The sequence below is a fragment of the Microtus ochrogaster genome, chromosome 10 (genome assembly GCF_000317375.1).
Source record: "Microtus ochrogaster isolate Prairie Vole_2 chromosome 10, MicOch1.0, whole genome shotgun sequence".
Classification (NCBI taxonomy): Eukaryota; Metazoa; Chordata; class Mammalia; order Rodentia; family Cricetidae; genus Microtus; species Microtus ochrogaster.
In genome coordinates this window covers 62,104,168-62,129,420 of record NC_022016.1, presented here as the reverse complement: position 1 = coordinate 62,129,420, position 25,253 = coordinate 62,104,168, and the positions used below count along the sequence as shown (strand labels likewise).

Genomic DNA, 25,253 nt, shown 5'->3' with positions numbered 1-25,253 from the left:
CCTCCATGCAGGGCAACCATGCAGCCCTTCCAGCCTGCCCAGAGCAGCTGTCCTCCCATCAGCTTGTTTCTGGTCTGCACACAGTGCCAGACTGATCTCTGGAGAGCACTGTGCCTAAATCTTGTTAGACTTCACTCCTGCAGGATTAAAGACAGACTTCCTAGCTCCACAGTCAGGGACCCTTATTGACAGCTTGTAACTTCTCTTCCCGGTCCCCTCTTCCCCAGCTGCACTCACCTTCTGCTCCTCTGTCAGACTCTGCTATTGAGCCTCTGAACATGCCTGTTCTGTAGACCTTCCTAGTGGTTCCCGCTGCTTTCTGTCCCCACAATCCCACCTGTCCTCTGCTCGGCTCTGCTTCATACTTCTTCTGGTGCCCCAACTCCTATGGCATTCTTTCTCTTTACAGAACACCCAGAGTGTTTCCCTTGGCATCTCGGGTCCATGAGTGGACCACAGGCCAGCAGCAAAGGCATCATCTGGAAGCTGGTGGGAAGACAAAACCCAGAATCCCAGGCTCCACCTGTGAGCCCTAGGGTGAGGATTTGTGCTCACGTCTGAGTTTGAAGAGCACTGGTTGACGTGTTCACTGTGTACCCTGCTTGTATTGGTGCACAGCCTTTCACCAGGATATAGGGGATAATCTCAGATTTATCTTTAGCACCATCAGGTGATGGCTGCTGTGTTGGCCAGATTCCACAGTCTATGGTGGAGGAGTGGATAGTAGAGATGGCCAAGAAGATTGTGTGCCCTTCCCACCTCTCAGGCCCCAGAGCGCAGACTGTAACTCCAACTGCAGAAAGTGCTCTGGAAACCCAAGGAGGAATCAATTAATCAATAGAAATCAGTCGTCAAGCATGTAGTAGAGTTTGTCCCTGCTCACAGAGCGCACACGGGTGCTAATGTCTGTTATTTTAGCATACGTTTTGGAAAGGAAAATATTTATTGTTTTTTTCTTTATTATAACATTAATACAGTTTCTAAAGTAGTAGCTTTAGAAAACACAATATGTTACATGAAGAAAATAAAACTGACTCATGGTTCCTCTCTATCAGTGTTCATTTAGTACTTTTGGTTACCATTCATCCTTTCAATAAATATTTACAGAGCCCTGCTATGTTGCCAGATCCATGCCAGGTACCGGGGATTTAGGGTGAATAACAGTTCCCATCTTTAAGCAGCGCACAGCCTGGGCTGGGTGTGGGAGACAGGCACCACACACGTTACAGATGGCAGTATGTTCATGTCCCAGGGATGCTGGGGCACAGTACCACAAATGAGGTGTCTTGGAGCCGTCTGGATCTGTTCTCCCACAGCTCTGGAGGTGGGAAGTTTGAAATCAAGGTGTCTGAAAGGGTTGCTTCCTGTGCAGACTGGGAGAGGCCGCCCGTCCTATGCCACTCCCCTGCTTCTGATGGCTACTGGAAGTCCTTGGTGATCCTTGGCAGTCCTCAGCTTGTTGGTGCTTCAGGCTGGACTCGCAAACCATTTTCTCTTTTGCTCTGTTCAGTGCTGTCTTTCTGTCGGGAAACCAGTTGGAGTAGGGACAACCTCCACCTCCCACCACTTTCAGGAAGACTTTAATCACATTTGCAAAGGTCACATTTTCAATCAAGGCCACATTTGAGGTACAAGGTATCAGGACTTTAACCCGTAACACTCAAGGACAATACAGAGCTCTGGAGGAGCAAAAGAGGGGGCTTTCTTTGCCTGGGAAGATGGCTAGGAAATGATCTTCAGAGGGGGACTGAGAGGAATTGGGAGCAAGAAGACAAGGGAGGAGGGATAGACAAGCTTGGCGGTAGGAACAAGCCATAGAAGAATGTTCCAGGTAGACAGGAGACAGAGTGGAAAGGGGTGGCAGGTGTCATGCAGAGGGGTGGGTTTCGTCCTGGGTGAAGACAGTCTTTTCTGGTGACTGACCATCCTGGAGGCTAAGGATGGTTCTGGGGGAATACATAGCCATGTCCCCAGGAGTCTCCTGACTGGGAGAAGGCACACGTTACCCTGGAGTACAGCAGGAGATGGTCCTTGTGTTCCACAAGCTTTCTCTGCACAGGAGACAGGGCTCCTCCTGCCCTGTGTCTGCTGGACCTGTGCGTATGCTGAGCCCTGAGACAGAGGCAGGGATATGACCGCAACACCCGCATTACTATTAGGGCTGTGACTGAGACTGTGTCCAGGGCCCTGGTGGCACACTCTGAGGCCAGAGCCACAGATGATGGGAGAAGATAGATCTCTCAGGAACATATTTCCAATGCTCTACTCTCATCAGGGACTATTCGGAGCTTGGTGCCTTCCCTCATAGAACCCAGGCTAACTGGGTCTCAGCTCATTTCCCTTACGACACCCTCAGAGGGTTGTTCCTTTTCTGCATGTGATGGCAGAGGGCCTACCCTACCCGAAGCAGCCTGCAACCACCTCTCCTGGGCTGGGTGGGCCCAGCCTGGGTGGAGGAGAAGTGGGTCAGCTGGTAGCCATGGTGACAGCAGCTGCTCCCTGCCAGCTTTCCCATCTCTTCACCACAAACCTCACCGGATGAGCTTCTCTGTCCAGTCCAGCAGAGATGGGAGCCAGGAGGATAGGGTTGGGGGCTGGAGTGTGGGAGTGTGTATGTGTTCTAGCTCACACAAGGGCCTGCCCCAAGCTGGTGTGTGAGCCCCAGCCTAGGGAGCCAGGCTCAGGGTAAGACTCCAGTGAACACAAGTGCTTGTGTCTTTAAAATGTGGGTAGCAGCTTTGTGGGTCTGTGTAATGTGATCACATTTGAAATTATGTGTTCTCTCTCTCTCTCTCTGTCTCTGCCTCTCTCTGTCTCTCTGTCTCTGTCTCTCTGTCTCTGTGTGTGTGTTGGGGGGTATTGTCTGGAAAGATAAGAGGTCTCCACATGAGGAGAGTAGGTGAGGCAGCATGATCCCCACACTGGCAGCCTGTGCTTTCTTGGCCTAGCCTGCCTCCCTGCCACATACCAACCCCTGCCACCTTCCCACGTCTCCCTAAGTCATGGAAGGAGGGGCTAGACCTAAGGGCATTTTCCAGGGTTTGAGGCGGGTTCTCAGGTGCCAGAGCCAGCATCCAGCAAGGCTCTCATCCTACCCCACAAACCTAGAGTGATGGTGGGTGATCTTATTAACCCAGGGGCCTCCCCCTGAGCGGGAGGCACGTGGTGAGTAGGAGCTAACACCTGGACAAGTGTTTACCACGTCCCGGGCACCATCACTCACAGTAAGTAGGTAATTGCCCTTCTGAGCAGTGAGCACGCACTGATCTTGTTTTGTAATCTTTTATCTAACACTCCTAAAGCACATGTGGTCATCCCACTTTAGGGAAGAGGAGCCGTGTGCTAGGGAGTGGGGGTGGAAGCCCTCTAACTCTGCTCAAGAGTGGCAGGCAGGCCTGGGTGTCACATTGCCCAGCCCCTGAGTATATGCCCCTCTGCGCATCTGACCCATCTGATCATAGTCAGCTGGGAAAGCTGGGTAAGTCCAGGTGGCCATCAGATTTGTGTGTGTGTGTGTGTGTGTGTGCTTTTTGTTTTTCGAGACAGGGTTTCTTTGTGTAGCCCTGGCCGTCCTGGAACTTACTCTGTAGACCAGGCTGGTCTCAAACTCACAGAGATTTGCCTGCCCCTTGCCTTTTGAGTGCTGGGACTAAAGGTGTGCGCCACCACCACCCAGTGCCATCAGACTCTTCTTAGAGACTCTGAGGGACTTTCTCAGAGTTAATGCCTCCCACCCTGACTGCCAGGTAGTGGTTCTCAACCTGTGGGTCATGACCCCTTTCACAGGGGTCGCTGAAGACCGTAGGAAAACACAGATATCTACATTACAATTTATAACAGTAGCAAATTTACAGTTATGAAGTAGCAACAAGAATAATCTTATGATTGGGGGTCACTGCAACATGAGGAACCATATTAAAAGGCTGCAACATGAGGAAGGTTGAGAACCGCTGGTCTGGGGTACACAGGGAGCAGACAGAGGAAGAGAGGATGGGGCCCAGGGCTCTTGAGCATCCTGGCCTAGGTGAGCCCATGTATTAGAGAATGTTGTTTGCTTTTCTTTAATACAGGTATAGTGGCACGTGCCTGTCATCCCGCACTTTGGAGGTTGAGGCAGGAGGATCAGGAGTTCAAGAAGATTGCCCTTAGCTGTATAATGATCTGGTGGTGGTCAGCCTGGGCTACTTGAGACCCTGTCTCTAATTAAGCTTCTTTTTGTTTTTTCTCCTCCTGGGGCTGGGGATGGACTCCAGGGTCTGCCCCCACACACTAGGTACGCTGGCATCCACTCCTGAGCTACACATCCCCATCCTTTAAAAAAAAAACTCTTAAAGCTGCTGGGCTTCAGCAGTTTGACCCTGAAGGAAGTACCTAAAGGAAGATTAGGGGACCAGGACTTTTAAAGGAGAGAACGGCAGTACCCATACACCTTTGGCCCCAGCCCTCAGGAACAGAGGCAGGCAGAGCACAGAGTTCAAGGCCTTGAAAAACAGAGAAACAAGATCTGAAAATTGGAAGGACTTTCTTAGTGTTCCGCAACCGTCCCCAAAATCTGTGTTTTCTTCCAGCAGCTGCTAGAATTCCCTGGAGACAGAGGCCTTAACTCGATTTCTTTTGTGGTCAACTCTTTCCTTGCAGACCCTGCCATCACATTTCCTCCTCCTGGAAGCCTGCCCTGATTGCCTTTACTGTCTCTGCAGACGTGGAGATTTGCACAAATGCCCTAGGGGCGTGCTGCTGAGAGGGCACAGCCCCCTGTGATGCGGAACCCCACACCCAGGTTCATCAGTTCGGTGAGCTTACCTTTCCTTCCAGAGGAGAGGGAGGGCGGGCGCTCGTGACTGGTAATGGGAAGTCAGGATTGAGAAGACGTGGATGCATCTCTTTTCCATCCCAGGCCTTGGTCTCCGCCGCTGCAGTTAAAAGGTGAGAGTAGGGAGAACACGCCAGTGTGGAGGTGCAGGAGCACCGTCGAGGGGCTTCTGAGGTCTGTCTGGCCTCTGGAAACAACGTAGACTCGTGGTGTCTGCTGTAGGCAGATGGTGAAGAAGGGTGGAGGAACCTCAGTCACTTACTGTCCCTTGTGCCTCACAGTGCAGGCACCCCGGGGTGAGGTCCTTGTAAAAGTGGGTGGCTACGTTCATCTTGGGCTTTTGGGTGCTTCATTGACTGCCAAGGAAAACTTCTGGCTTGTCAGTCACATAGTCAAAGGGGCAGAAGGCCGCAGGGGCCTTGCAGTGCCTTGAGACCTGCTCCAGGAATTGTAGTGTCCCTAGGGGTAGCAAGACCCCAGGTAGAGGCTCCCCTCCGAGGGCAGAAAGGGAAACAGCAGGCCCACTCCTGGGTGTCTCCCCAGGACACCTGGGAACCATTTCCTCTGCGTCTGTGTAGTGTGTGGGAGCACACTGCCAAGTGAGGCTCCCTCACTGAAGGGCATCACAAGAGGGCCCCGGCCTTGATGTGTTGTGAACTGGGCAGGGAAAGAGTCCAGCTCAAGCAAGGGAATGTGATGTGATGTGACCTTCATGGAAAGGACATTATGTCGTTCATCCGGCAATCATCTGGGCCATCAGCATATATGGCATGCTGTGTTCAGGGTTCTCTCAGGCCTCACTAGATCATGTCTCTGCCGCCTCCCCTTCGACGTCCCTGTGATCTGAGGGCTCAGGGGGTTGCTTTGCAATGAACTTCCTTCCTCTGGGGCCCAGTGTGATTGATCCCTGGCTTTCCTGCAGAGAAGACTTAGAGACAGGCATTGTTGTTATCTCCTGCCACCATCCTTCCTTGTTTTGAGACAGGGTCCAACATAACCAGGCTGGCTCTGAACTCATTATTTAACCAAGGATGACCTTGAACTTCTGTCTCACTGTCTCTACCCAAGTGCTGAGATCACAGGTCTGCCAGCTAGACAAGCCCTCTGCCGGCTGACGCAGACAGTCTCAGACTCGGCTCCCTTGACAAAAGGACTTTTTCAGAGCACCTAGTGTGACTCCTTCCGTGAGACACAAAGATGAGGAAACCAGGACCCAGAAAAGAACACAGGAGGAATCAGCTTCTGTTCGGAGTCACGCTCTGATGCCCAACCCTCCCGGATTTCTGTGCCCTGGTGCTTTAGGTCTGGCTCCTCCTACCTTCATGGGGAGTGGCCTGCAGATGGGGTCACCCCAGCCTTCATCAGCTCTTCAGGTGTGTGCTTGAAGGTGAGAGCATGGTTCTGTATGGTACAAAGTCCCGGATGCCAGTCCGCTTGTCGGTCTGTTTATTATTCATGAGGAAACATGAACTCCCAGGTTGGCAGAGTCTGGAATTTTGTCCCTTCTCACCCCTCAAGTGTCCTGGAGGCTCACCAGGGAGCTGTGTGCTTTTAAGCTCTAGTCTAGTATTTATGTCCCTTAAATGCTCGCACAGCCTTGGGGAACTTGGGCCACAAAGGGTTTTCTCACAGAACCCAGAGATTCAGGGTGGCGCCTGCCCTGGAGGGTGGGCCCTGGCTTTGGATGAGATCTGCACTGAGGGGCAGGGGCTACTGAGCATGTAGGCCTCTTTGTAGACGCAGGAGATTTGGGTTCGAATCCAGGCCTCGTCACTTCCTAGGAGAGTGGGGCAAGGAGACCTCTGATTCTCTGAGACTCTGTTCGCAGCTGCCCTGAAGAGATAATGAGGCGCCTCTCAGAACTGCCATAGTGGGCAGATTCACAGCACCAGATAAGCCCTGTCCCGTCTCGCGCCAGAAGACTGACTGTACAGATACCCCCAAACCCTCACACACTGGCACAAGAACTGGAAACTAAACAGAAGAGATCGCCCCAGGCCGCAGGGACTTTCCGTTAGCTCTAAGGTTGATGAGGATGAGAAATACAACCCCAGACTCTGCAATGCCACGGGGGAAAGCAGTCCACAGCCCCAAAGAAGGCAAAAGGAGGAGGCCTTGACTCACCCTCTTCTATTCAGCCTTAGTTCACTGGTCTAGCAGGAGCCATGCTGGCAGGAGGACAGGTAGCCGTGCTCAGAGGTGTGGGGGCTGTCTTCCTTGGCAGCCAGAAAAAAGGCCACCCTCTTCCACCTTCATTTCCCCCCCCCCTTCTACATCCTTTTGAAAAGTCAGGCTCCCTCAAGCAAAATGTCCTGACCCCTGGGATGCACAGCCAGCCCAGGAAGAGACTGGATGCCAGTGTAGAACAAGGGTGGGCCAGAGAATGAAGGGCCGCCTTTCTTACTATGCCTGAGCAGATGCCAGCTGAGCGGCCTGGTACCTAACAGCCAAGTCATAGAGCTTTGTGGCTGGAGACCCCAGTTCTGGGGCCGGAGCTGTGACTAAGTGGGCAAAAGACTTGCTGTGCAGACATGAGGGCCTGGTGTCAGACCTCAGCTGCTCAAGCCAAGTTATTGCGCTCCTTGTACAGCAAGAGACCCTGTCATAGAAAACACGGTAGAGGATGGTGGTTGAGGGTGATGCTGGACACCGGCCTCTACACATACAGACACCAAGAGACCCCAGCTCTGTGTAAGACAGGCCCGCAGATGCCTACCGCCCCTCCCCCTGTGTTCTCAGAGCCCTCTGTCCTCCTCTTCCCTGGCTCTTATCGTAACCACCATTAAATATTTAATGGTGTGATTAGTTATTTACTGTCTGTCTCCCCTCCTGGACTGGAGGTCTTGGGAGGGCAGGACCAAGTAGACCTGGCTGGCTGCTGCTGCATCCCTGGCACTCAGTCCTAGCCTTGGAATTTTAGGAAATTAAACATTTGTTGAATGCAGTTAATGAGGACAGTAAATTTTTATACGTTGGAAAGGGATTTGGCAATATAACCCAAGAATTTCTTTAAAAAGCCCTAATATGAGGCAGGATGCTTTTGGATTTAATGGAGAACACTGATTCACACTGGCTCAAGCATAGAAAACATCTTCTTTCTGAACTGAGTACCAGGGAAAAACGGGCTCCAGGTTTGGCCCTGTTCTCTGTGCTGTGTGCTGTGGTCCTCGGCAGTGCTGGGTTGGGAGGTGAATTATTTGAGCCATGGTCAGATGCCTACTCCTGAACAAATAACGTGCTGACAAGAAAGCCCTTCACCTTAAGCTAATCAGAATGTGCTCAGAAACAAGATAGGGTAGCGCCTGGCCAAAACCATTGTCTGCCAGCCAGCAAGGATGGGGCTGGGAAACTCCCCCCAGCATTCTACACACACACACACACACACACACACACACACACACCCGCTAATCCATTGCTAAGGAAATCAGAACCAGTGCAGGAAGATGCTCATCTTAGTGTTTGCTTGTTTTCTTTGAGACAGGGTCTCTTGGAGCCCAATCTGGTGTGACCCTGAACTCCTGATCCTCCTGCCTCCACCTCCCAAGGGCTGGAATCACAGGCATGACCCACGCGCCTGCCTTGGATCAGATTCAGGAAGTAGCTGCATTGAAATATTTAAGTCAATTATGTGCCGTCTGTAACAGGGACGATTACAGTGGCATCGAAACATTTACACAAAGTGTTAATGATGTTGGGAAATGCTACGATGTGATATTAGATGAGAAATACCAGGATTTAAAATCATATTTACAATATGAGTCCAATTGTTTTTTAAGAGCACAGAATGGTGCTGGGTTCAATACTGGCAGTGAGGCCTCTCTGAAGTATGGGGACTGTGATTTTTGACTGCACTTCAGGCTTTTCTGGGCCAGCCCCTTCTCTTCTGCCCTGCACAAACTTTTGTTCCTGCTCTTGTCATGCCCTGTGACAGCACCCCGCCTTGGGACTGTCCTCTGCGCTTTATACCCAGCCCCTTATTTAGTCCTTACAGCCGTCCTGGGAAGTAAAAGGGCTTTGATGTTTTTGTTGTTGTTTTGCTAAGGTATTTATGGAAACTCCAACATGTTTGGGCACAAAGTCACCCAGCTAGTGTATGGGAGCCTTTGGAGTCCCACCCCAGCCTGTCTGTACTCCAAACGAGGTTGTCTGCTGCTTGCCCATAGCCAGACAGTAAAGGTCCCATTTTTCTTCTCTAGGGGTTTTGTTTGTTTTATTTGGTATATTAAATTTTAAAAATTACATTCATTTAGTGTGGAGGTAGTGCTCCTGTACCACAGTTTGTGTGGGAAGGTTAGAGGTCAACTTTTGGCAGTTGAGATCCCTAGGACTATGTGACTTCCAAGGATAGAACTGAGGTTAGGCTTGGCAACAGGCCCCTTAACCACACAACCAGGTCCTGGCCTTGGTTCTGATTGTTGCAGTGCTGGGAGGCACGGGGGTGTGTGTGTGTATGTGTGTGAGAGTCACACCCTGGGCCATGTCATACACACTAGACAGGTGATGGCGCCCCATTTATTGAGCCAGACTTGGAGATTTATTTGTTTGTGTCGTCCTTACCACCTCAGAGAGACCAAGCGAATGACCCAGAGTCACACAGCAAGGAAGTGGTGGGGTGCAGGAGAGTCACGTGATGTCATGTGGAACCCCCTTTTCTCCACCCACCTTCAGAACTGCCTGAAGCCCTGCCGCCCTGGGGACCATGTTTAACGGGGAGCCTGGTCCAGCTTCAGCTGGGGCCTCCAGGAATGTGGTACGGAGCTCCAGCATCAGCGGCGAGATCTGTGGATCCCAGCAAGCTGGGGGTGGGGCCGGGACCACCACGGCCAAGAAACGACGCAGCAGCCTGGGAGCCAAGATGGTGGCTATCGTCGGCCTGACCCAGTGGAGCAAAAGCACACTGCAGCTCCCCCAGCCTGGTGAGGGGTGTGGGCACCAAGAGGTGGGGAAGGGGGAGTGGAGGAGGGGAGCATGTTGTTGAGTCCCCAGCGACTAAGGGTAGATGCACACTTTGTGGGTGCTTTATGAGTTGGTGTGTGTGATGTTCTATAGTCCTCAGTGGCCAACAGTAACAGCCCAGAGAGGGAAAATCAGGCGCTTCAGACTGCACAGCGGAGGGTGGTGGCATCCGGACTTAAGCCCCAGTTGTCCCTCCCAGTTCCTGCTCTTTTCATGCTGCTGCCTCCACACACCGACTTCTGTGTTTATCAGAAGTTATTTGAAACAGCCATGCTAAGGGACCCCACACTTTTGTAGACACGTGCATCCTCACAATCCTGTTCTACTTGTCATTTCTCAGTCCCCGTAGGACAAATAACCCCACAAATAGAGTTGCATAGTCTCACCGAGGTGTTGCAAAGTCACAAGAGAGGGGCATGAACCCACGACTCTTGCAGTGATGTGTCTAGAGTGTTCATTTGCTCAGGGAAGCCACTTCTAGTGTGAGGAAAGCATGGTCCAGTTATTCTCATTACACTGTCTGTGGTCACAGATAAACTCTAAATACGGCTTTCTGAAGACAGACAAAAAGGCCTGAACACATCACTTAGATGCACACGCACCTCACAAAGCCACACATGTGCCTATGTAGGGTACGCATTTTCAGACATCTGCCTACAGAACTCCAGTTAAGTTCAGACTTGGGGGGACCCACCTTGTCTCACACAGCGACATGTGGCCCCCCCTTCACAGAGGAACCACTTCTCCCCACCCAGACCGCCATTTGTGGCATTGGTCCAGACACCAGCTGGCTTTGTTTTAAATCTCTTCCTGCTTATTTTGCTCAGAGTAACAACTTCCCCCAAAAACCTTCAAGTAGGCAGCTGGACGGGGGTGGGGAAGGGTAGAAAGCCGGAGTATCAGGGAGGATGCTCATCAAGACGCCCCATTGGGGCTGGTATTTGGGGGTGCTTTTCCAGACCTTAAAATAGATTTTTACAAAGCTGTCTACAGGAACACGGGGGATGGTCTTTTCCAGCGCTCCAGCTCCATGTGCTTTCTGCTCAGGGAGAGACTAGATAGGGAGGGTCTTGAGGTTATTAGTACCTTTGGGTGGGCAGTGTAGGCTTGAAAGGAGGGAACAGGAAGATGGGAAGTTGGACTGGGACAAGGAGGGCTGGGATAAAATGAATTATTACAAAGTCCTGGACATGTTGAACCCCAGAGGTCTGTGTCTGGTATTGTCAGCACAGGAATCCACCTCCAGACTCCACAGACATTTCCTACTCAAAGCGATTGGAAGAGACAGTCTCCAAGGCCAAGGCAGGGCCTGAATCACTGGGAGTCGTTGGAGGGGTCTGCTGTGGCTTCAGACAGCAGCAGACGGGGGTGGGAGCAGATGCCAGGACGACCTGCTGCCTTCGGGAGAGACAAATGATGCTGGGCCCTCTGGATGCCTTGTCTTGGTGGGATGTAAGGACATGACTAAAGGCCCAAGGTCTGGGGCCAGGGGAATTGCCCAGATGCCTTTCCAAGTGCAGGTCCCTGTGAATCATCTAATCACTGAATGTCATAGCAGGAAGGGCCCTCGAGGTCATCCCGTCTGATGTACTCATTTATCTGTGAGACTTCCAGAGCCCAAGGAGAAGGCCCTTCCCTGGAGAATGACCTCAGGCTGGCCTTTGCAGCCACTCCCCATCATTACTAGCCGGGTAGTTCAGGCAAGCTGCTTCATGTCTCTGAGTCTGCTGTTTGTTTGTTGGAGACAAAATATATGCTTTATAGAGCTGTCTAGGGATTAAATAAGATAGATGTGCAAAGGTTTCCAGCCTCTCGTGCATGGTACATGGGAGGCACTCAGAAAAGCGTTGGTACTTTTTTAAAAGGTTTATTTTTTATTATTTTTAATGGTGTGCTTGTGTGCATGCGTTCGTGTGTGCATGTGTGTCTGTGTGTATGCATGCACGCGTGCGTATGTTCATACATCTGTGCATGTACACGTGCAAGTTTTGAGTATGCCAGCGCTTCAGCTTGGAGCATCATCCTGGCTGGGAGACTCTGGGACTACAGGCCAGTATGTGGTCACTTCACCAGGGATTGCTGCTCTGAGAAAAGATCTCAGAAGGGTGCCTCTATTGCCCCAAGTGGAACAGCTTGATTCCCTGTAGGGCTGGGCTATGGGGAGTCAGGAAGAATTCCCCTCCTGGGTCTAGCCCTTGGGGCTCTTGGCCTTCTCTTGCAAGAACCCCACTCCCCCAGTTCATCAATACCCTTTTCCTCTTTGTTCCTTTGCCCCAGTTTACATAGTCTGGTTCCCCAGGCCTCTTCCTGTCTGCCTGCTTCCTGTTTGTCATTATGCTGCCCTATTGCAGCCTCCAGAATCTCACCCTGTGCTTGAGGGCTAGTTCTGGCTTCAGAGCTCTCCATGGGACTTTCCGGTCGGGCCTCAGTTTCCTCTTCTGTAAAATGGAGCTAACAATGCACTCTCCCAACTTCCTTTGGGATCTGTCAGTTCTCTAAAATGTAGGAGCAATGAAGGGTGGGGTTGGAGTTTTAGGATCCTAGGACCTAAGTAAAATCAGGCCTGGCATTAGTTAGACTGAGCCCACGTGGAGTCATGCGGGGTAGAAGCAGCCTCTTTCTTAAATGTCCAGTACCAAGGACAGAGATCTTCCTGCCTGAGCCTAAGATGTTACCACAAGCCAGACTGCCCATCTTCTGCATGTGATGGGACAGATAAAAACACTGAATTATTGCAACCACTTGGACCAGTTCTAGAGAGAAACCATAAAGTATTCCTTGGGTCAGCAGGAGCTGAGACTGGACAGGAATCAAGCCAGTGGGAGGATTTTTCTCTTGAGTTTGCAAGACCTTTCCCCCTTCCCCTGAAGACACGGGAGTTTAATCTCTGCTGAGTCACAGCTCCAAGAGAGGAAGCATCGAGGAGAGCAAGTGACATGTCAGCGGGCAAGGAGTCTGAGGGCCTGCTGGTGGCCTGTGGGATGGGGGAGGAGCCTGGAGAAGTGTATCTGACCTTTCAGGATTCTGCGCAGTTCCCACTCACGGGCGCTCACACTGCGTTGGGCAAGTCTTATCTAAGAAGGTAATTTCACTTCCAAATGGGCCGGAGCTTTCCCAGGCTCTAAAAGAGCGTGTGTTGAGGGGGTGAAGATGTGAGGGGGAGGCAGAGTGACTTTCAGCCTCCCCTTCCACACAGCCATCTGTCTTCTAACTGGGTTAGAGGGGATGAGGCAATTAGGAGCCAGGGACGGAGAGAGTCCCATGGTAGGTCACATGCCATGTGTGGGTGGACATGGTTATGTGTGGTGAGTAGACGGGCTCGGTTCTAGGTATTAAAGATCACCTATATATAACTTGTTTGACAGTGTACATTATGTCCATGTAAGATCCGGAGGGCCTGTGTAACTTTGTATAAACAGACACATGATATCATACATGAGATTATTGTATTTATATATGTGATAATAAACATTCCTGTGTGTCTGTTTTATGCATATGTAAGAGAAATATGCCTGAGCTAAAATGACTGTGTGTGTGTGTGTGTGTGTGTCACAGTGGCTTGTGTTGCGTTTAGAGAACACATCTTTCTGCACGTTGCCCCTGTTCTCATCACCCCACCTCCATCACCCTATCTGCTAGTATTTGCCCTCCTGACTTTCTCTCATCCGGTGGGGACATCCTGAAGGGTAAGTAGGGCAAGGCAGGAAGAATAAGCCTTCCTTTCCCAAGCCATGGACTTGAACGTTCTCTCACCAGCCCTCTATCGGCTGCCTTCAGGGATAAGTGTGCCACCACCCTGCCCTAGGCACCCTTGCAGGCCACTCAACTGAGTTTTCTTGGGCCTATAACTGGTGGCAGCAAATGGCTCCTTTGGTACAGTCTCTGAGTGCCACTTCCCTTCCCGTCAAGTTGCTCAGTAATCAAGCTTTAGCAGGGGAGTCCCTGCAAAACCCCAGCCTGTCTCCCCCCACACACACACCCCCGCCCAGGAGGAGAGCTGTCTAGAGGGACCACACTGCAATGCTAAGGAGGTTGCCATGGAAACCCAGGCAGGCTGGTGTGCTACTCAGAGAGGGAAAGTGCCCTGTGTTTCCTGCCAGGCTGAGGATGGGGGCCCCTGAGTAGAAGGTGCAGAGACAGGGTGAAGGGTTCTGCTGTGGACTTTCTCAAATCCAGTATCGGCCCCGGTCAAGCTAGCCACCCGCCCCTCCTGGAGTCTCGCCTTGCAAGGTCCAACTTGACATTTGTGATGCTCTCCGTTTTAGACTTACCTCAAGGAGGCAAGTTTCAAATGGTCAGGCTTCCAATGGGGTTTTTCTAGGGCAGCAGAGAGGCGGTCTTTGAGTCTGGTAGGATATCCAAAAGAGGGAAAGTAAATCTGGAAATCCCAGAACAGACAAACTTTCCAGAAATGAGAGAAAGGGGCTCAGACTGAAACAGAATGGAAAGGCAGAGTTAAGAGAACCTAGTGGAGAGGGAGGGCTCCAAGATCGCAGGACCTGTAGCTAGCTGCATTCTATTGGGGCACACAGCATGTCCCTGGACAGCTTTCTCTGTACCATGACCCTGCTGGACTTGACCAGTCTTAGGGTCAGCTCAATGGTGTCCCAGCCTTAGCAGGTCCCCCCACCCGCTTCTGCCCAGAGGATCACTTTGGTAGCACTCTTTGAGAAGCCTAGGCCATGTTTTGACCTTGTTCCCTCTCTCTCCTCGGGTCGGGGACCCCAGAAGGGGCCACTAAGAAGCTGCGCAGCAACATCCGACGGAGCACGGAGACTGGCGTTGCGGTGGAGATGCGGAGCCGCGTCACACGCCAGGGCAGTCGGGAGTCTACGGATGGGAGCACCAACAGCAACAGCTCCGAGGGCACGTGCGTTCACCTGCCAACTTGGTTTCCAGCCAAGATGTTTGCATACCTCCCTGCCCCAGCCTCCCTTCCCCTCTTCTAGATATCTGGTCCCCGGGTCCCAGGTCTTCCCGGGGCCCCCAGCAGAACACCTCAGAGAAGCACATCATTTGGTCTTTTGTTTCGGAAGGGACGCGGGCTTCCTGTCTCCCGCCCTCCCATCACCTGCCCTGCTCCAGAGGAGATGAGCAGAAAGGAAAATGTGACCCCAAATTCCTTTTAAGCCTAAGCTCATTTTCATGGCTTAGTTGTGTGAAGTCTCTATGAATCACCTTGCTTGGAGATTAAGGAAGGAAATTGGACCAGATCTGTGTGTTTAGAACTGTCACGTTGTGACTCCTAGGCAGGAAGGAGAATTGCTGTGGTGGGTCAAAAGCAGCATTAGAAGAAGAACTAGAAAATGCACGGGAGCCTGTGTGGCCCTGTGTGGCAGGGGCGCCTATGTGGCAGGGGAAGAAGACGGCCGGGAGACCTTAGTTGAGCTCTTCATCCAGGATGCACGTAGGTCAGCAGTGCGCTGCGGTGTTGACAGGCCCTTTTCCTTCTGCATGTGAGCTGGAGTAAGCGTTTGAAAGTCAGCGCTTACACTGCAGCTCTGTTCAAAATCAGAGTTTGTAGGTGCTCTGCTTCTGTCTCATCAAGGCCCTATTATTTTCAGCCTCGAGATCCTGTGGCTTATTTAATATTGAGTTATTGTCTCTCACCACTGTGCAGTGAGCCCTTGGCATCCCTATGGGATTGGTTCCAAGACCTTGCATGGATCTAAAACCCACAGCTTTTTGAATCCCTTAGATACACTGGCATAGTGTTTGCACAGTACCTGGACACATCTTCCTGTGTACATCACGTCCTCTCTCGATCACTGTAACACCCAGTCAAAGTTAAATGCAGTAGAGATACTCACACAGGAATTTCTGTAAAGCTCGGGCTGGCGTTGAATTCAGAATTCTCCTGCCTCAGCCTCCTGAGCACGGGCATTATAGGTGTATACCCCAATTCCCAGCCTTAGATGGTATTGTTTAAAGAATAATGATAAAAAATCTGTTTGTGCCCAGTACAGACAACTTTTTTCTTCATACTTTCAATCTATGGTTGGTTGAATCCACAGATGCAAAGGCCATAGACACAGCCAGCCAACTGTATCTTCTACCATGAAAACAAGTAGCCGTTAGTGTTTACTACCTCCTACCTTGTCCACAGCATTGATGGTACCTCAGGCTAGTAACTCCCTGTCTGGAAGCCATGTGCTATGAGCTAACACTTGTACGCACCCTGAGTGAGTGCAGACAGCACCAGTGTCTCCTTTTACAAGTGAGGGAACTGGGGCTCCTGGACGGCAGAGGCTCTTTACCCACCAGCACACTTTTTAGGACACAAGCCATTGTCTACACCAAGGTCACTTGGTTCCATAATCTTTATTCATAATCTCTGTACTGAATACTAGTCACCCCCCACCCCTGTCCCACTCCTGAGACTTTGAGTCTGCATCTCTCTGTTTGCCTGAGTCTCACTGTCCTCAGAAAGTGACACGAGGAGTGGGCGTGGTGGTGCACACCTGCAGACCCAGCACCTGAGAGGGGGAGGCAGCACCAAGAGTTCAAGGTCAGAGACTTAACTACGTAGTGCCATGTTCCAAACCAGTCTGGACTATACAGGAGGCATTATGTCAGTAAAAGAGGGGTGGGTGGAGAGAGCAAGAGGAAGACCAAAACACGAGAGGGCTGGGGAGCGGCTCAGTCATAACACGCTTGCTGTACAAGCATGGGAAACTGAGTGGAATAGAGGCCTCCAGCACCGTGTAAAAAGGCTGGACGTAATTGTGCACGTGCCTATAATCCCATTATTGAGGAGACAGACGGGATCCCTAGGGCTTGCTAGCGGCCAGTCTTTCCAAATCTACAGACTCTAGGCTCAGTAAAAGATTATCTAAACAATTAAGGTCGAAAATGATTGAGGAAGATACCCAATGATGACCTCTGGCTCTTGAACACACACACACACAGAGAGAGAGAGAGAGAGAGAGAGAGAGAGAGAGAGAGAGAGAGAGAGAGAGAGAGCGCATGCACATATATACCCACCTTAATCCACGAAAAGAATGACACTAGGCTATTGTTGATCATGGTTAATAAAAGTAGATGCCTTGAAGCCACTTCCTGAAGGTGGAAGATGAGCCTTGTAAGAGAAACGCGGGTTCTGACCCATAAACCCATTGTCCCCTGCCCATCACTGACCACTGGAGTCCCTATTCCAAACTGTCCAACAGGTGTTCGTCTCTGACCCACCTTTTATGGCGGCCACTAAGGGAGCTGCATATTCTAGTTCATGTGGCCCTTGAGCAAGCTGTCCCTGTTGGCTGTACCCAAAACATCTGGGGCCTGAGGACACGAAGGCAACGGAGGCAGAAGCAAAATTCATTGCCATTTGTTGTATCTCATGTTTCTAGAACTTTTCTTTCACATCATCCCCCAGCGAGCCAGGTATCACCCCTGTTGCAGACAAGCCTAGTCTCTTACCTCTTGGAAATGCCTGTGTCATCTGTAAAATTGGATACTGGCTCCTACCACACAGCCTGGTTGTAAGGATTAGTGATACAAGGCTCACAGACCGTTCAATGCGCTGCTGGCAGCTGGCCCACTTTCAGTCACTGTTGGTTTTTCTTGTTACTGTTTCCAGCCCCTCCCCTCCAGTCACAGACCACCCACAATCACCTGCCATCCATCACAACCTCATCGTTAGGTTGTTTTGGTCCCTGCTGCCGTTTTGAGAATCACCTCACCTTATTGACTTGAATTTTAAATTTCTGGTTTAAAAAAAAAAAAAAGTCAAACCTCAGTTCTTGGAACTCATTCCAGGCCCGTAAGAGTCCATCCAGCTTGTCTCTCATTGTTGGCCTTGGCATGCTTTCATGGGGATGCCTGTGTCCAGCAAGCCCTGCCCTCTAATGCTCATTTCGGAAATCTCTGGGGCTTGGGCTGGGATGTAGCTCAATTGGTAGTATGTTTGTCCAGCATGCATGAAGCTCCTGGGTCCGTCCCTAGCACTGTGTAAGCTGAGCATGCTGGTACATGCCTGCAATCCCAGAAGGCAGAGCTGTCATGATCAGGAATTCAGGGTCAACCTTGACTACATCATGAGTCTGGGGCCAGCTTGGGATGCACAGGACCTTGTTTCAAAAAATAAGAATTCAATGTCTTAAATATCTTCATTAGTCTCTCTCTCGCTCTCTTTTGTGGTTTTTTGAGACACGTTTTCTTTGTAGCTTTGGAGCCCATCCTGATACTCACTCTTGTAGACTAGACTGGTCTCAAACTCACAGAGATCTGCTTGCCTCTGCCTCCCAAGTGCTGGGATTAAAGGTGTGTGCCACCACCACCTGGCTTCTTCCTTAGTTTCTTTAATGATATCAAAATATCCTTCTCCAAGCCAGACACTGTAGTACCTGCTTGTTACCCACTTGGGAGACTGAGGCAGGATGGTCATGACTCTGAGGCTAGCCTTGGCTACGTAGTGAAGTCTAGGTCAGCCAGAAGTACACAGTGGGACTGTCTAAATCATGAAGCCTGAAATATCTTCACTGTGCAGCAGTGAATAAATGTTCACTCCCCGTTAGAGTGATGTAGTCACACTGTCTAGGTGAGAAACGGAGCCATGGCTACCCACATGCAGGGCCCCTGCATCCGTCCTCGCCCTCACGTGCCCCCCTGCTGCCTTCACATGCCCTCTGCTTTCTTCTGCAGGTTTATTTTTCCCACACGGCTTGGAGCTGAAAGCCAGTTCAGTGATTTTCTGGATGGCCTGGGACCAGCCCAGATTGTGGGGCGACAAACACTGGCAACACCTCCCATGGGTAAGTCTTGTGGAGGAAGGACAAGCAGGGGGTCACAGCAGAAGGAGCTCAGTGGGGCCCTGTGTGTGGTAGGGCAGGCAGCAGGAGGGACAAGAGCCCCAGCCTTCCTCTCCTCGCTGTTCAGCAGCAGCTTTTCCAGACATGTGGGTCCCCCCTACCCTGCAGTCACCCTCCCCTGCTGTGTAAACCGAGTCACAGTGTTGGCTCCTGCTGACCTTCTCTGACCGCGGGCAAATAAGCCACTTCCCTTCTCTACCCCTTGATTTCCTCGTCGGGGAAAATGGTATCAGTAATCCTGCTTTATTCTCCAGTCTCAGAACCCGTCCTGAGCTCCTGCTAGATCCTTTCTGTAAAGCATTTTAATGTTCTTCTTAGGAGCTGTGGCTAATTGGACCTCTTACTCCCAGCAGCCTCTGGTACCAGGGGACCTTTAGCCATTTTCTCATCTCTTCCTGGCAGCTAGGAAGTGCTTCTCAAAGCCCACATCGGGTCCTCTTAGCAGCTCTCAGGGCTTCTGTTCCCGTGACCGGGCAGGCCTCCCCATCAGTCTGACCTGAACTTTGCCCGATCCAGATGTCTCGTCTCAGCCCTGTTCTGACAGTTCTTGTCGTTTTGGCCCTCACAGCAGGAGAGGGAAATGAGCACAGGGGAGCTGGGATTCTGGGATGGTTTAGAACTCTGTGGCACTGTTCTTTCCTTGGGGGAGGGATCCCCAAGACCCTCAGAGTTAAGGTCCACTCTCTTCTGGCCCTAGGTATTGGATTTGTTTAATTCTATGATTTCGGTTGGTACTGGAGCCTGCTCAATATCCCAACCCCTTATCCCTATAAACACTGAGGAGTGCCAGCCATTTCCATGTCTTCAGTGACCCTTCAGAAACTAGAATATTTTGTGTGTGGTGCCCCCTTGTGTTCCAAACCAGGAAAGACAAGTGTACGTTCACTTGGGCATCTCGTGATAGGTTGAGATTCTTTGGTCTCATGGGCCGAGGCTAGCAATCTCTCACTGGAGGGGGAAGGGTGAGCTTCAGGGTGTCTCTGGGTGTGGTGAATCCTACCTCCAAAGTATGCAGGTACCAATAACATGGTGGCTCTGATGTTTGACTGAACTCTCTCACCCATTTAATATTGGGGGGGGGGGGGAGGTAGACAGACCAAGTTTATAATTCTACACCCATTTGAAGAGTGTTCCAAACAACTACTATATGATTCTAAACTTAGCTCACCCACGATGAAGTCAGCCTGACCGAAGCCTTTCCCGTTTTGGAGTGAGTTAAGAACTCTCAGCTTTCAGCACACAGGTGGTGGGCCTACCCTGCTCCCTTTGTCCAGGGTCAAAGATGTCCTGGGCAGGCTCACAGTTTGGCATCTCTTTGCATGGATACTCTTGTCTGACATATACTAAAGAGACTGGCTCAGGGCTGCGGTGTAGGCTCTGGCCCCAGACTTGCCTGTTCTATGTAGTGAACCAGGTCAGTGAGAGTTTGGCAGCCATGAGCTATGACCTAAGCATGAGCCCCTTGAGGGTCATTCCCCGTAGCCTGTCAGTCTTTGTCAGTCCCTTTGACGTGATCTTCTGAGAGCTTGCTCTGTCACCAGGCATCCCCTGCAGAGTGGTGTCCTCTGCTCCATCTTCCAGCTGCCCCATCCCGCTTCACCTGGATTCTGTTCTTCTCCCTTGCAGGAGATGTGCACATTGCCATCATGGACCGGAGCGGTCAGCTGGAGGTGGAAGTGATTGAAGCTCGGGGCCTGACCCCCAAACCAGGCTCCAAATCCCTCCCAGGTGAGGCTGAGCAGGTGGGAGATTTGAGGAAGGATCCTGGCCGGGATGGGGTACCAGCAAGTCCTGAGCTCACCAGTACCCTTAGGGCAGTGCTGCTGACAGTGACTCAAACCTCGCCTGGAAGGCGGGTGGGCAAGGTGATCCAGCTCGCCCCACCCCCTACCAGAACCACCTGGAGGGTGGAGACCATGCAGGCTATGGCATCTCTCCCAACCATGCTCCTTCATTTTCAGCCACCTATATCAAGGCTTACCTGCTGGAGAACGGGGCGTGTGTGGCCAAGAAAAAAACTAAGGTGGCCAAGAAGACCTGTGATCCCTTGTACCAACAGGCTCTGCTCTTTGAGGAGGGGCCCCAAGGCAAGGTGCTACAGGTCAGTGTTTACAGGGTAGCCCTTCAAGTTCAGGTCAAGCATCAAACCATTTACATCACTTCTTTTATTATTGCGGGGGGGGGGTGGGGGACACGTGTAGAGTGGAACCACTTCTCTTTCACCTTGACGTGGCTTCCAGGGATTGAATGAGGTCCTCTGGCCTCTGTAGAAAGCACTTCACCGGCTGAGCCGTCTTGTCTTCTCTCTCCCCTTCCCTCCCTCTTCTTGTTCCCCATCAGTTCGTAGGGTTTAGAGCCTAGCGAAATACTCCCCGGTTCCCCCAGCTGGGCAGGAGAAGCAGGCCTTATTCACTGGCTGCCTCCACTTTCCTACCTGTGCTTTGTACCTCACTGGGTACTGGGTGTTGCTAGGTGCTCTCTAGAGTGATTTGTGTCTTTCTCAGAACTTATTTAAGGCAGGGTCTCAGATGAAGGGACTGCCCAGTTGAGAGATAAGCAGAGAGGAGCCCAAGTCTAGGTGACTCAGGCCTGCCAGCTCCTTGAGAATACAACATGTATTGGCGGTGACTCTTCCTGATGAGTGCTGGGGAGCGGTGTTGCCTTATTGTACCCCTTCAGTAGATGAACCGGAGTTCACGTAGGTGATGTTCCTGACTCAGTCCTGCTTGGCACTCATTGTGCTTAGGGTGTGTGGTGAAGAGATGGCCCAGAGGTTAAAAGTGTGTACTACACATGTAGAAGACAGTTCCTGATGTTGTGGTGACCCACAACTGCCTTAGCTCCAGCCCCAGGATGTCCTTGTACCTCTGCCCTCGTGTTTATGCATATACACATTTTTTAAAATTGTTAGTGGCTGGCTGCCTATGTGAAAACTCTAAGTTAGAAGTGGTGGTGGCTTGCCTTGCCTTTTCTTTGTAACAGACACCCGAGATTCATTCTAAAGGAGAAAATATTATCCTGGCTGAGTTTTGGATACTCAGGCCAGTTGGGGCTGTAGAGACAACTGCTTACCTCAGGGCACTTGGGAAGCCAGAAGAGCCTGGAATCCCATAATCCCCTCCAGGAATCCATCTCTGATGTTTTTAATCTTCCAGTTAGTCCAACTCACGGCAGGCTGTTCCTCCGAGCTGTGATGGTTCTGTTGAAAGGGCCCATGGGGTTACCAACCTGAGAACTGCTGAACTCTAGCTAGGGTTGTAGGGCAGAGGCCCAATATCAGATGTCTGGTTTTAAAGATGTTTGAAAAATTGAGCTAATCTCTTCCTCCTCGAGTTCCAGATGGAGACAGGGCAAGGGCCTTCTTCAGGCCCACAGCAGAGTGGAGCTATGACCCAGGCCCTGGACATGGTCTGTTCCTTGGTGGAGAGAGCTGCTGCTGGGATGTCTGGAACCAGATCCGCCCAGGATCTGATCCCAGATCACTGTGGGGCAGTGTTGGTTAATTAAATCTCTGAACCACAGGGGGAAAAAATACATATTACAACAGTTGAGATGATGTATGGCCCCCATAGGATCCAGTCTGCCGTGTCCCAGGTGCTCAGAAAGTACCTGCCCATATCAAGTTTAATTTCGACTCTCCCATCTGTGCCCTGGGGAAGCAGGTAGGTTCCTGGGCCCCCTGCCCAGTCCTGGAGGTTCAGTGCATCACTCTTCCTCCCCCTGCTGCCAGGTGATCGTCTGGGGAGACTATGGCCGTATGGACCACAAGTGCTTCATGGGCATGGCCCAGATCATGCTGGACGAGCTGGACCTGAATGCCGCGGTCACCGGCTGGTACAAACTCTTTCCCACATCCTCTGTGGCCGACTCCACACTCGGATCCCTTACCAGGCGTCTGTCCCAGTCCTCTTTGGAGAGTGCCACCAGTCCCTCCCCCTCGTGCTCCTAAGGACCTCACGGAGAACCAGAGGCCAGGGGCTGGGAGGGGGGAAGGGAGCCTGCTGGCCTCACTGCCCCCTGTACATAGTCTCTGTCTCTTTCTGGACCCCTCGCCGTGCTGCATGCCCAATGACCACTGGGCTTGTCCCAGCTGGCAGTGGAGACTGTAGTGTATGTCCATGTATGTTTGTGGTGTGTGTCCGTGTCCACATTATATCTATGTGTCTGGGTACAGTCAGTCCTGGTGACCACATGAACTGCAGTCCATGTCTCTGTATCTTGCTGGAGAGAATCCAAAGGAACATCATGTGGCCACGTCTTGCCCCTGGAGTCTCCAGGGGTGGAAGTAGGGGGATGTGGCCACTGGTGGGCCTTGCTTAGCCCCAGCCTGGGTGTCTTATGGTCTCCACTTGGTTTTTCGTCCAGTCTTTTGTTTCTTTGCCTCTCCCAGCATTGCTGCTCTTTGAGGAATGTAGCACCCATTGCAGCTGACTAGGAATTCAGTCTCTTCCCCCTACCCCAGCTGGTGGTCATCCCATTGAATGCATCCACAGCATGTGGCATGCTCACCCCGAGCTCTACCCCGCCAGGAAGACAGAGGCTGTCTGAGGAGGAGGGGCCTTGAGAGTGTTTCTCTCTGGGGATGGCACCGTCTTACAGACCAGGTACAAGAGCGCTGAGTTCCGGGGTGCTGTCCAGACACGCTAGGGGACTGCTAGGATCTCTTCTCCCCTAGAGTGCGCTCCAGCGTGCCAAAGGAGCTCCCAGTGGGCCCTAGGAGGGTTCCCTGTCAAAACAGATGGCCTTCTTAGGCATCAAGGATGGACCTGTCCCCTTTTGGGCTTATCCCTGAGGGAGCAGGCTTGGTAAGAGGTGTCATGGGTAGGCTGCTTGCTGAAGGAAGGAGGGCTATGGCGGAGTTATGCCGAGGCACTCACTGTCCAGAATCCTGTCTGACCTGGGGATTAGCTGCATGAAGCTGCTCTTCAGGGTTCTGCTTTCTTCGCTCATCTGTAGACACTAGTCCCCAGCTGAGGTCCTGGCTCCCCAGGCCTCCAGCCTCCTAGCCTCATGAGCAGCCTGGCTCTGCACTCGAGGGTGCCTCTGTCACCAGCTCTGTACCAGCAATACTCACCCGTCCACCTCCCCCCTTTATCTAGTGGTCCCCTGCTCCTCTGGGCAGTGGCCTGCATCTGCTTCACTATCTCCCCCTTGTCTGGCTGGGCTCCTCCTAACCGCTGAGAACCCTGTTGGAGGGCCTAGTGCCTGGGCCAGAGCCTGAGATGGCTATTGTTACTCCTAAAGGCTAGCTCCAGACCGCTGTGTCCGTTCCTCCCCTCTTTAGCTATAGGGTGGAATTGGAGGCTGCCTGGGAGATGGCAGAGCAGCCCTGGTTCATATCCCGTAGGAAGGAAGAGGTGCTGGCGATAGGGGAGAGGAAGGTTCTCTTTCTGCTTCTCTTCCAGCCCATCTCCAAGTGTGGCCTTGCCTCTAGCCCATGTACCTAGGCAGGGAGAGCTACCAGGGTAACTGAAAAATCCTTGGCATGTGTGTGAATTCCATTTGTACCAAAGCTGGGGTGCTTAAAGCCAGCCCAGCCCAATGGCCTCCCCATAGTCAGTCTTGCACCCTCCTTTCAAAGAAAGGTAGTGAAGAAGCCCCCACACGAACTGAGGGTGAAGGGGAGGATAGTGAACAGGGCTGCGGATGTCTGTGCAGGCAGGGGAGGGAGGGAGGGAGGGAGGGAGGTGGTGGTCAGCCCTGCTGGCTGGGGAGAATATGTATCTCTCATATCAGTAGACACGGGACAAAGTGCTCTGACCTCCAAGCCTTGATGGACTGGGGGCAAGGAGGAAACTGGCTAGCAAAGGGCTGCTTTCATCTTGCTTGTGGTTGTGTGCACTGTAAAGCAGTTATTCTCCGGGTGGTGTGAAAGCCTTCTGGAGTGGAGGAGGGTCAGTGACCCACTGACAGCATAGACCTTTGCTGATGTGGCACTAGTCACCTTCAGAAGTGGACGCTGCCAGGAGAGAGGCTCCCAACCTTGCAGTTTCTCATTCCCGAGGGTCAGCCCAGAGGATGGGGTGATGCTCTGAGAACTCATGCTGGCTTGCCTGCCCGTGGGCAGCGACTGTAAACTGCCTAGGAGGTGGGCACTTGGCTGTCCTGCCCCTCTCATGGAAGGTAACCCCCGCCCCAAATTGATCTTGGGGAATTCCCTCTTGTTAACACTAAATAAGTAATCCCACCTAGACTCTTGGCCACAGATGTGGGTTGTGTAAGGCTGTACATGTATTAGAGAGGCTGGATTTCAAGGTCTGTTTCTCAGCACCCTGGATGCAGGGCTCTACCGGGATGCCATTCTAGAGATAGCTCTGCCCCAGAAGAGGAGTGTGACCCTTGCCTGGGCTGAGAGCCATCTGCCCTTTGTGTAAAGGACAATGGGTCAAGAAGTAACTGGGTGCTTGTGAGTTCCCTTAGCAACAGGCCACGTAACAGTCACAGGAGTGGAACTCAGTCAGTCATCCCATCTCCTGTAGGCGGGCCAGATTCACGCCATGGCTGAGACAGGCAGGAGTGGCCCCGCAGCGATGCTGGACTCTGGGCAGTGATGAATGACTCAGAGCATGTGTCTCTGTATTTCTGCCCTGCCTGGCCTGTCCCACTTTCTGACAGATGCCTTCCCTACAAGGAAGTCAGAGATGGGACTCTGATAGGAAACATTCTCTAGGAAA

At 51.8% G+C, this 25,253-nt stretch overlaps 1 protein-coding gene across 3 annotated transcripts in view; it reads left to right on the top strand.

Moving 5' to 3' along the window:
* The window catches only part of Rims3 (regulating synaptic membrane exocytosis 3), a 38,190-nt gene extending 13,937 nt beyond the window's left edge, over positions 1-24,253 (top strand). Inside the window, exons 2-8 of one of the 3 annotated variants that reach the window (XM_026781837.1) lie at positions 4,701-4,793; positions 9,482-9,729; positions 14,498-14,639; positions 18,413-18,522; positions 20,206-20,307; positions 20,541-20,680; positions 22,310-24,253. In XM_026781837.1, coding sequence (XP_026637638.1) covers positions 9,513-9,729; positions 14,498-14,639; positions 18,413-18,522; positions 20,206-20,307; positions 20,541-20,680; positions 22,310-22,528 — 930 coding nt within the window. In that variant the 5' untranslated portion in view covers positions 4,701-4,793; positions 9,482-9,512 and the 3' untranslated portion in view covers positions 22,529-24,253. Of the gene's footprint in view, positions 1-4,638; positions 4,794-4,940; positions 5,012-9,481; positions 9,730-14,497; positions 14,640-18,412; positions 18,523-20,205; positions 20,308-20,540; positions 20,681-22,309 lie in introns of those variants that run through there. The other 2 variants (XM_005353315.2, XM_026781838.1) reach the window with 2 other exon arrangements.
* Positions 24,254-25,253: the final 1,000 nt, after the last annotated feature.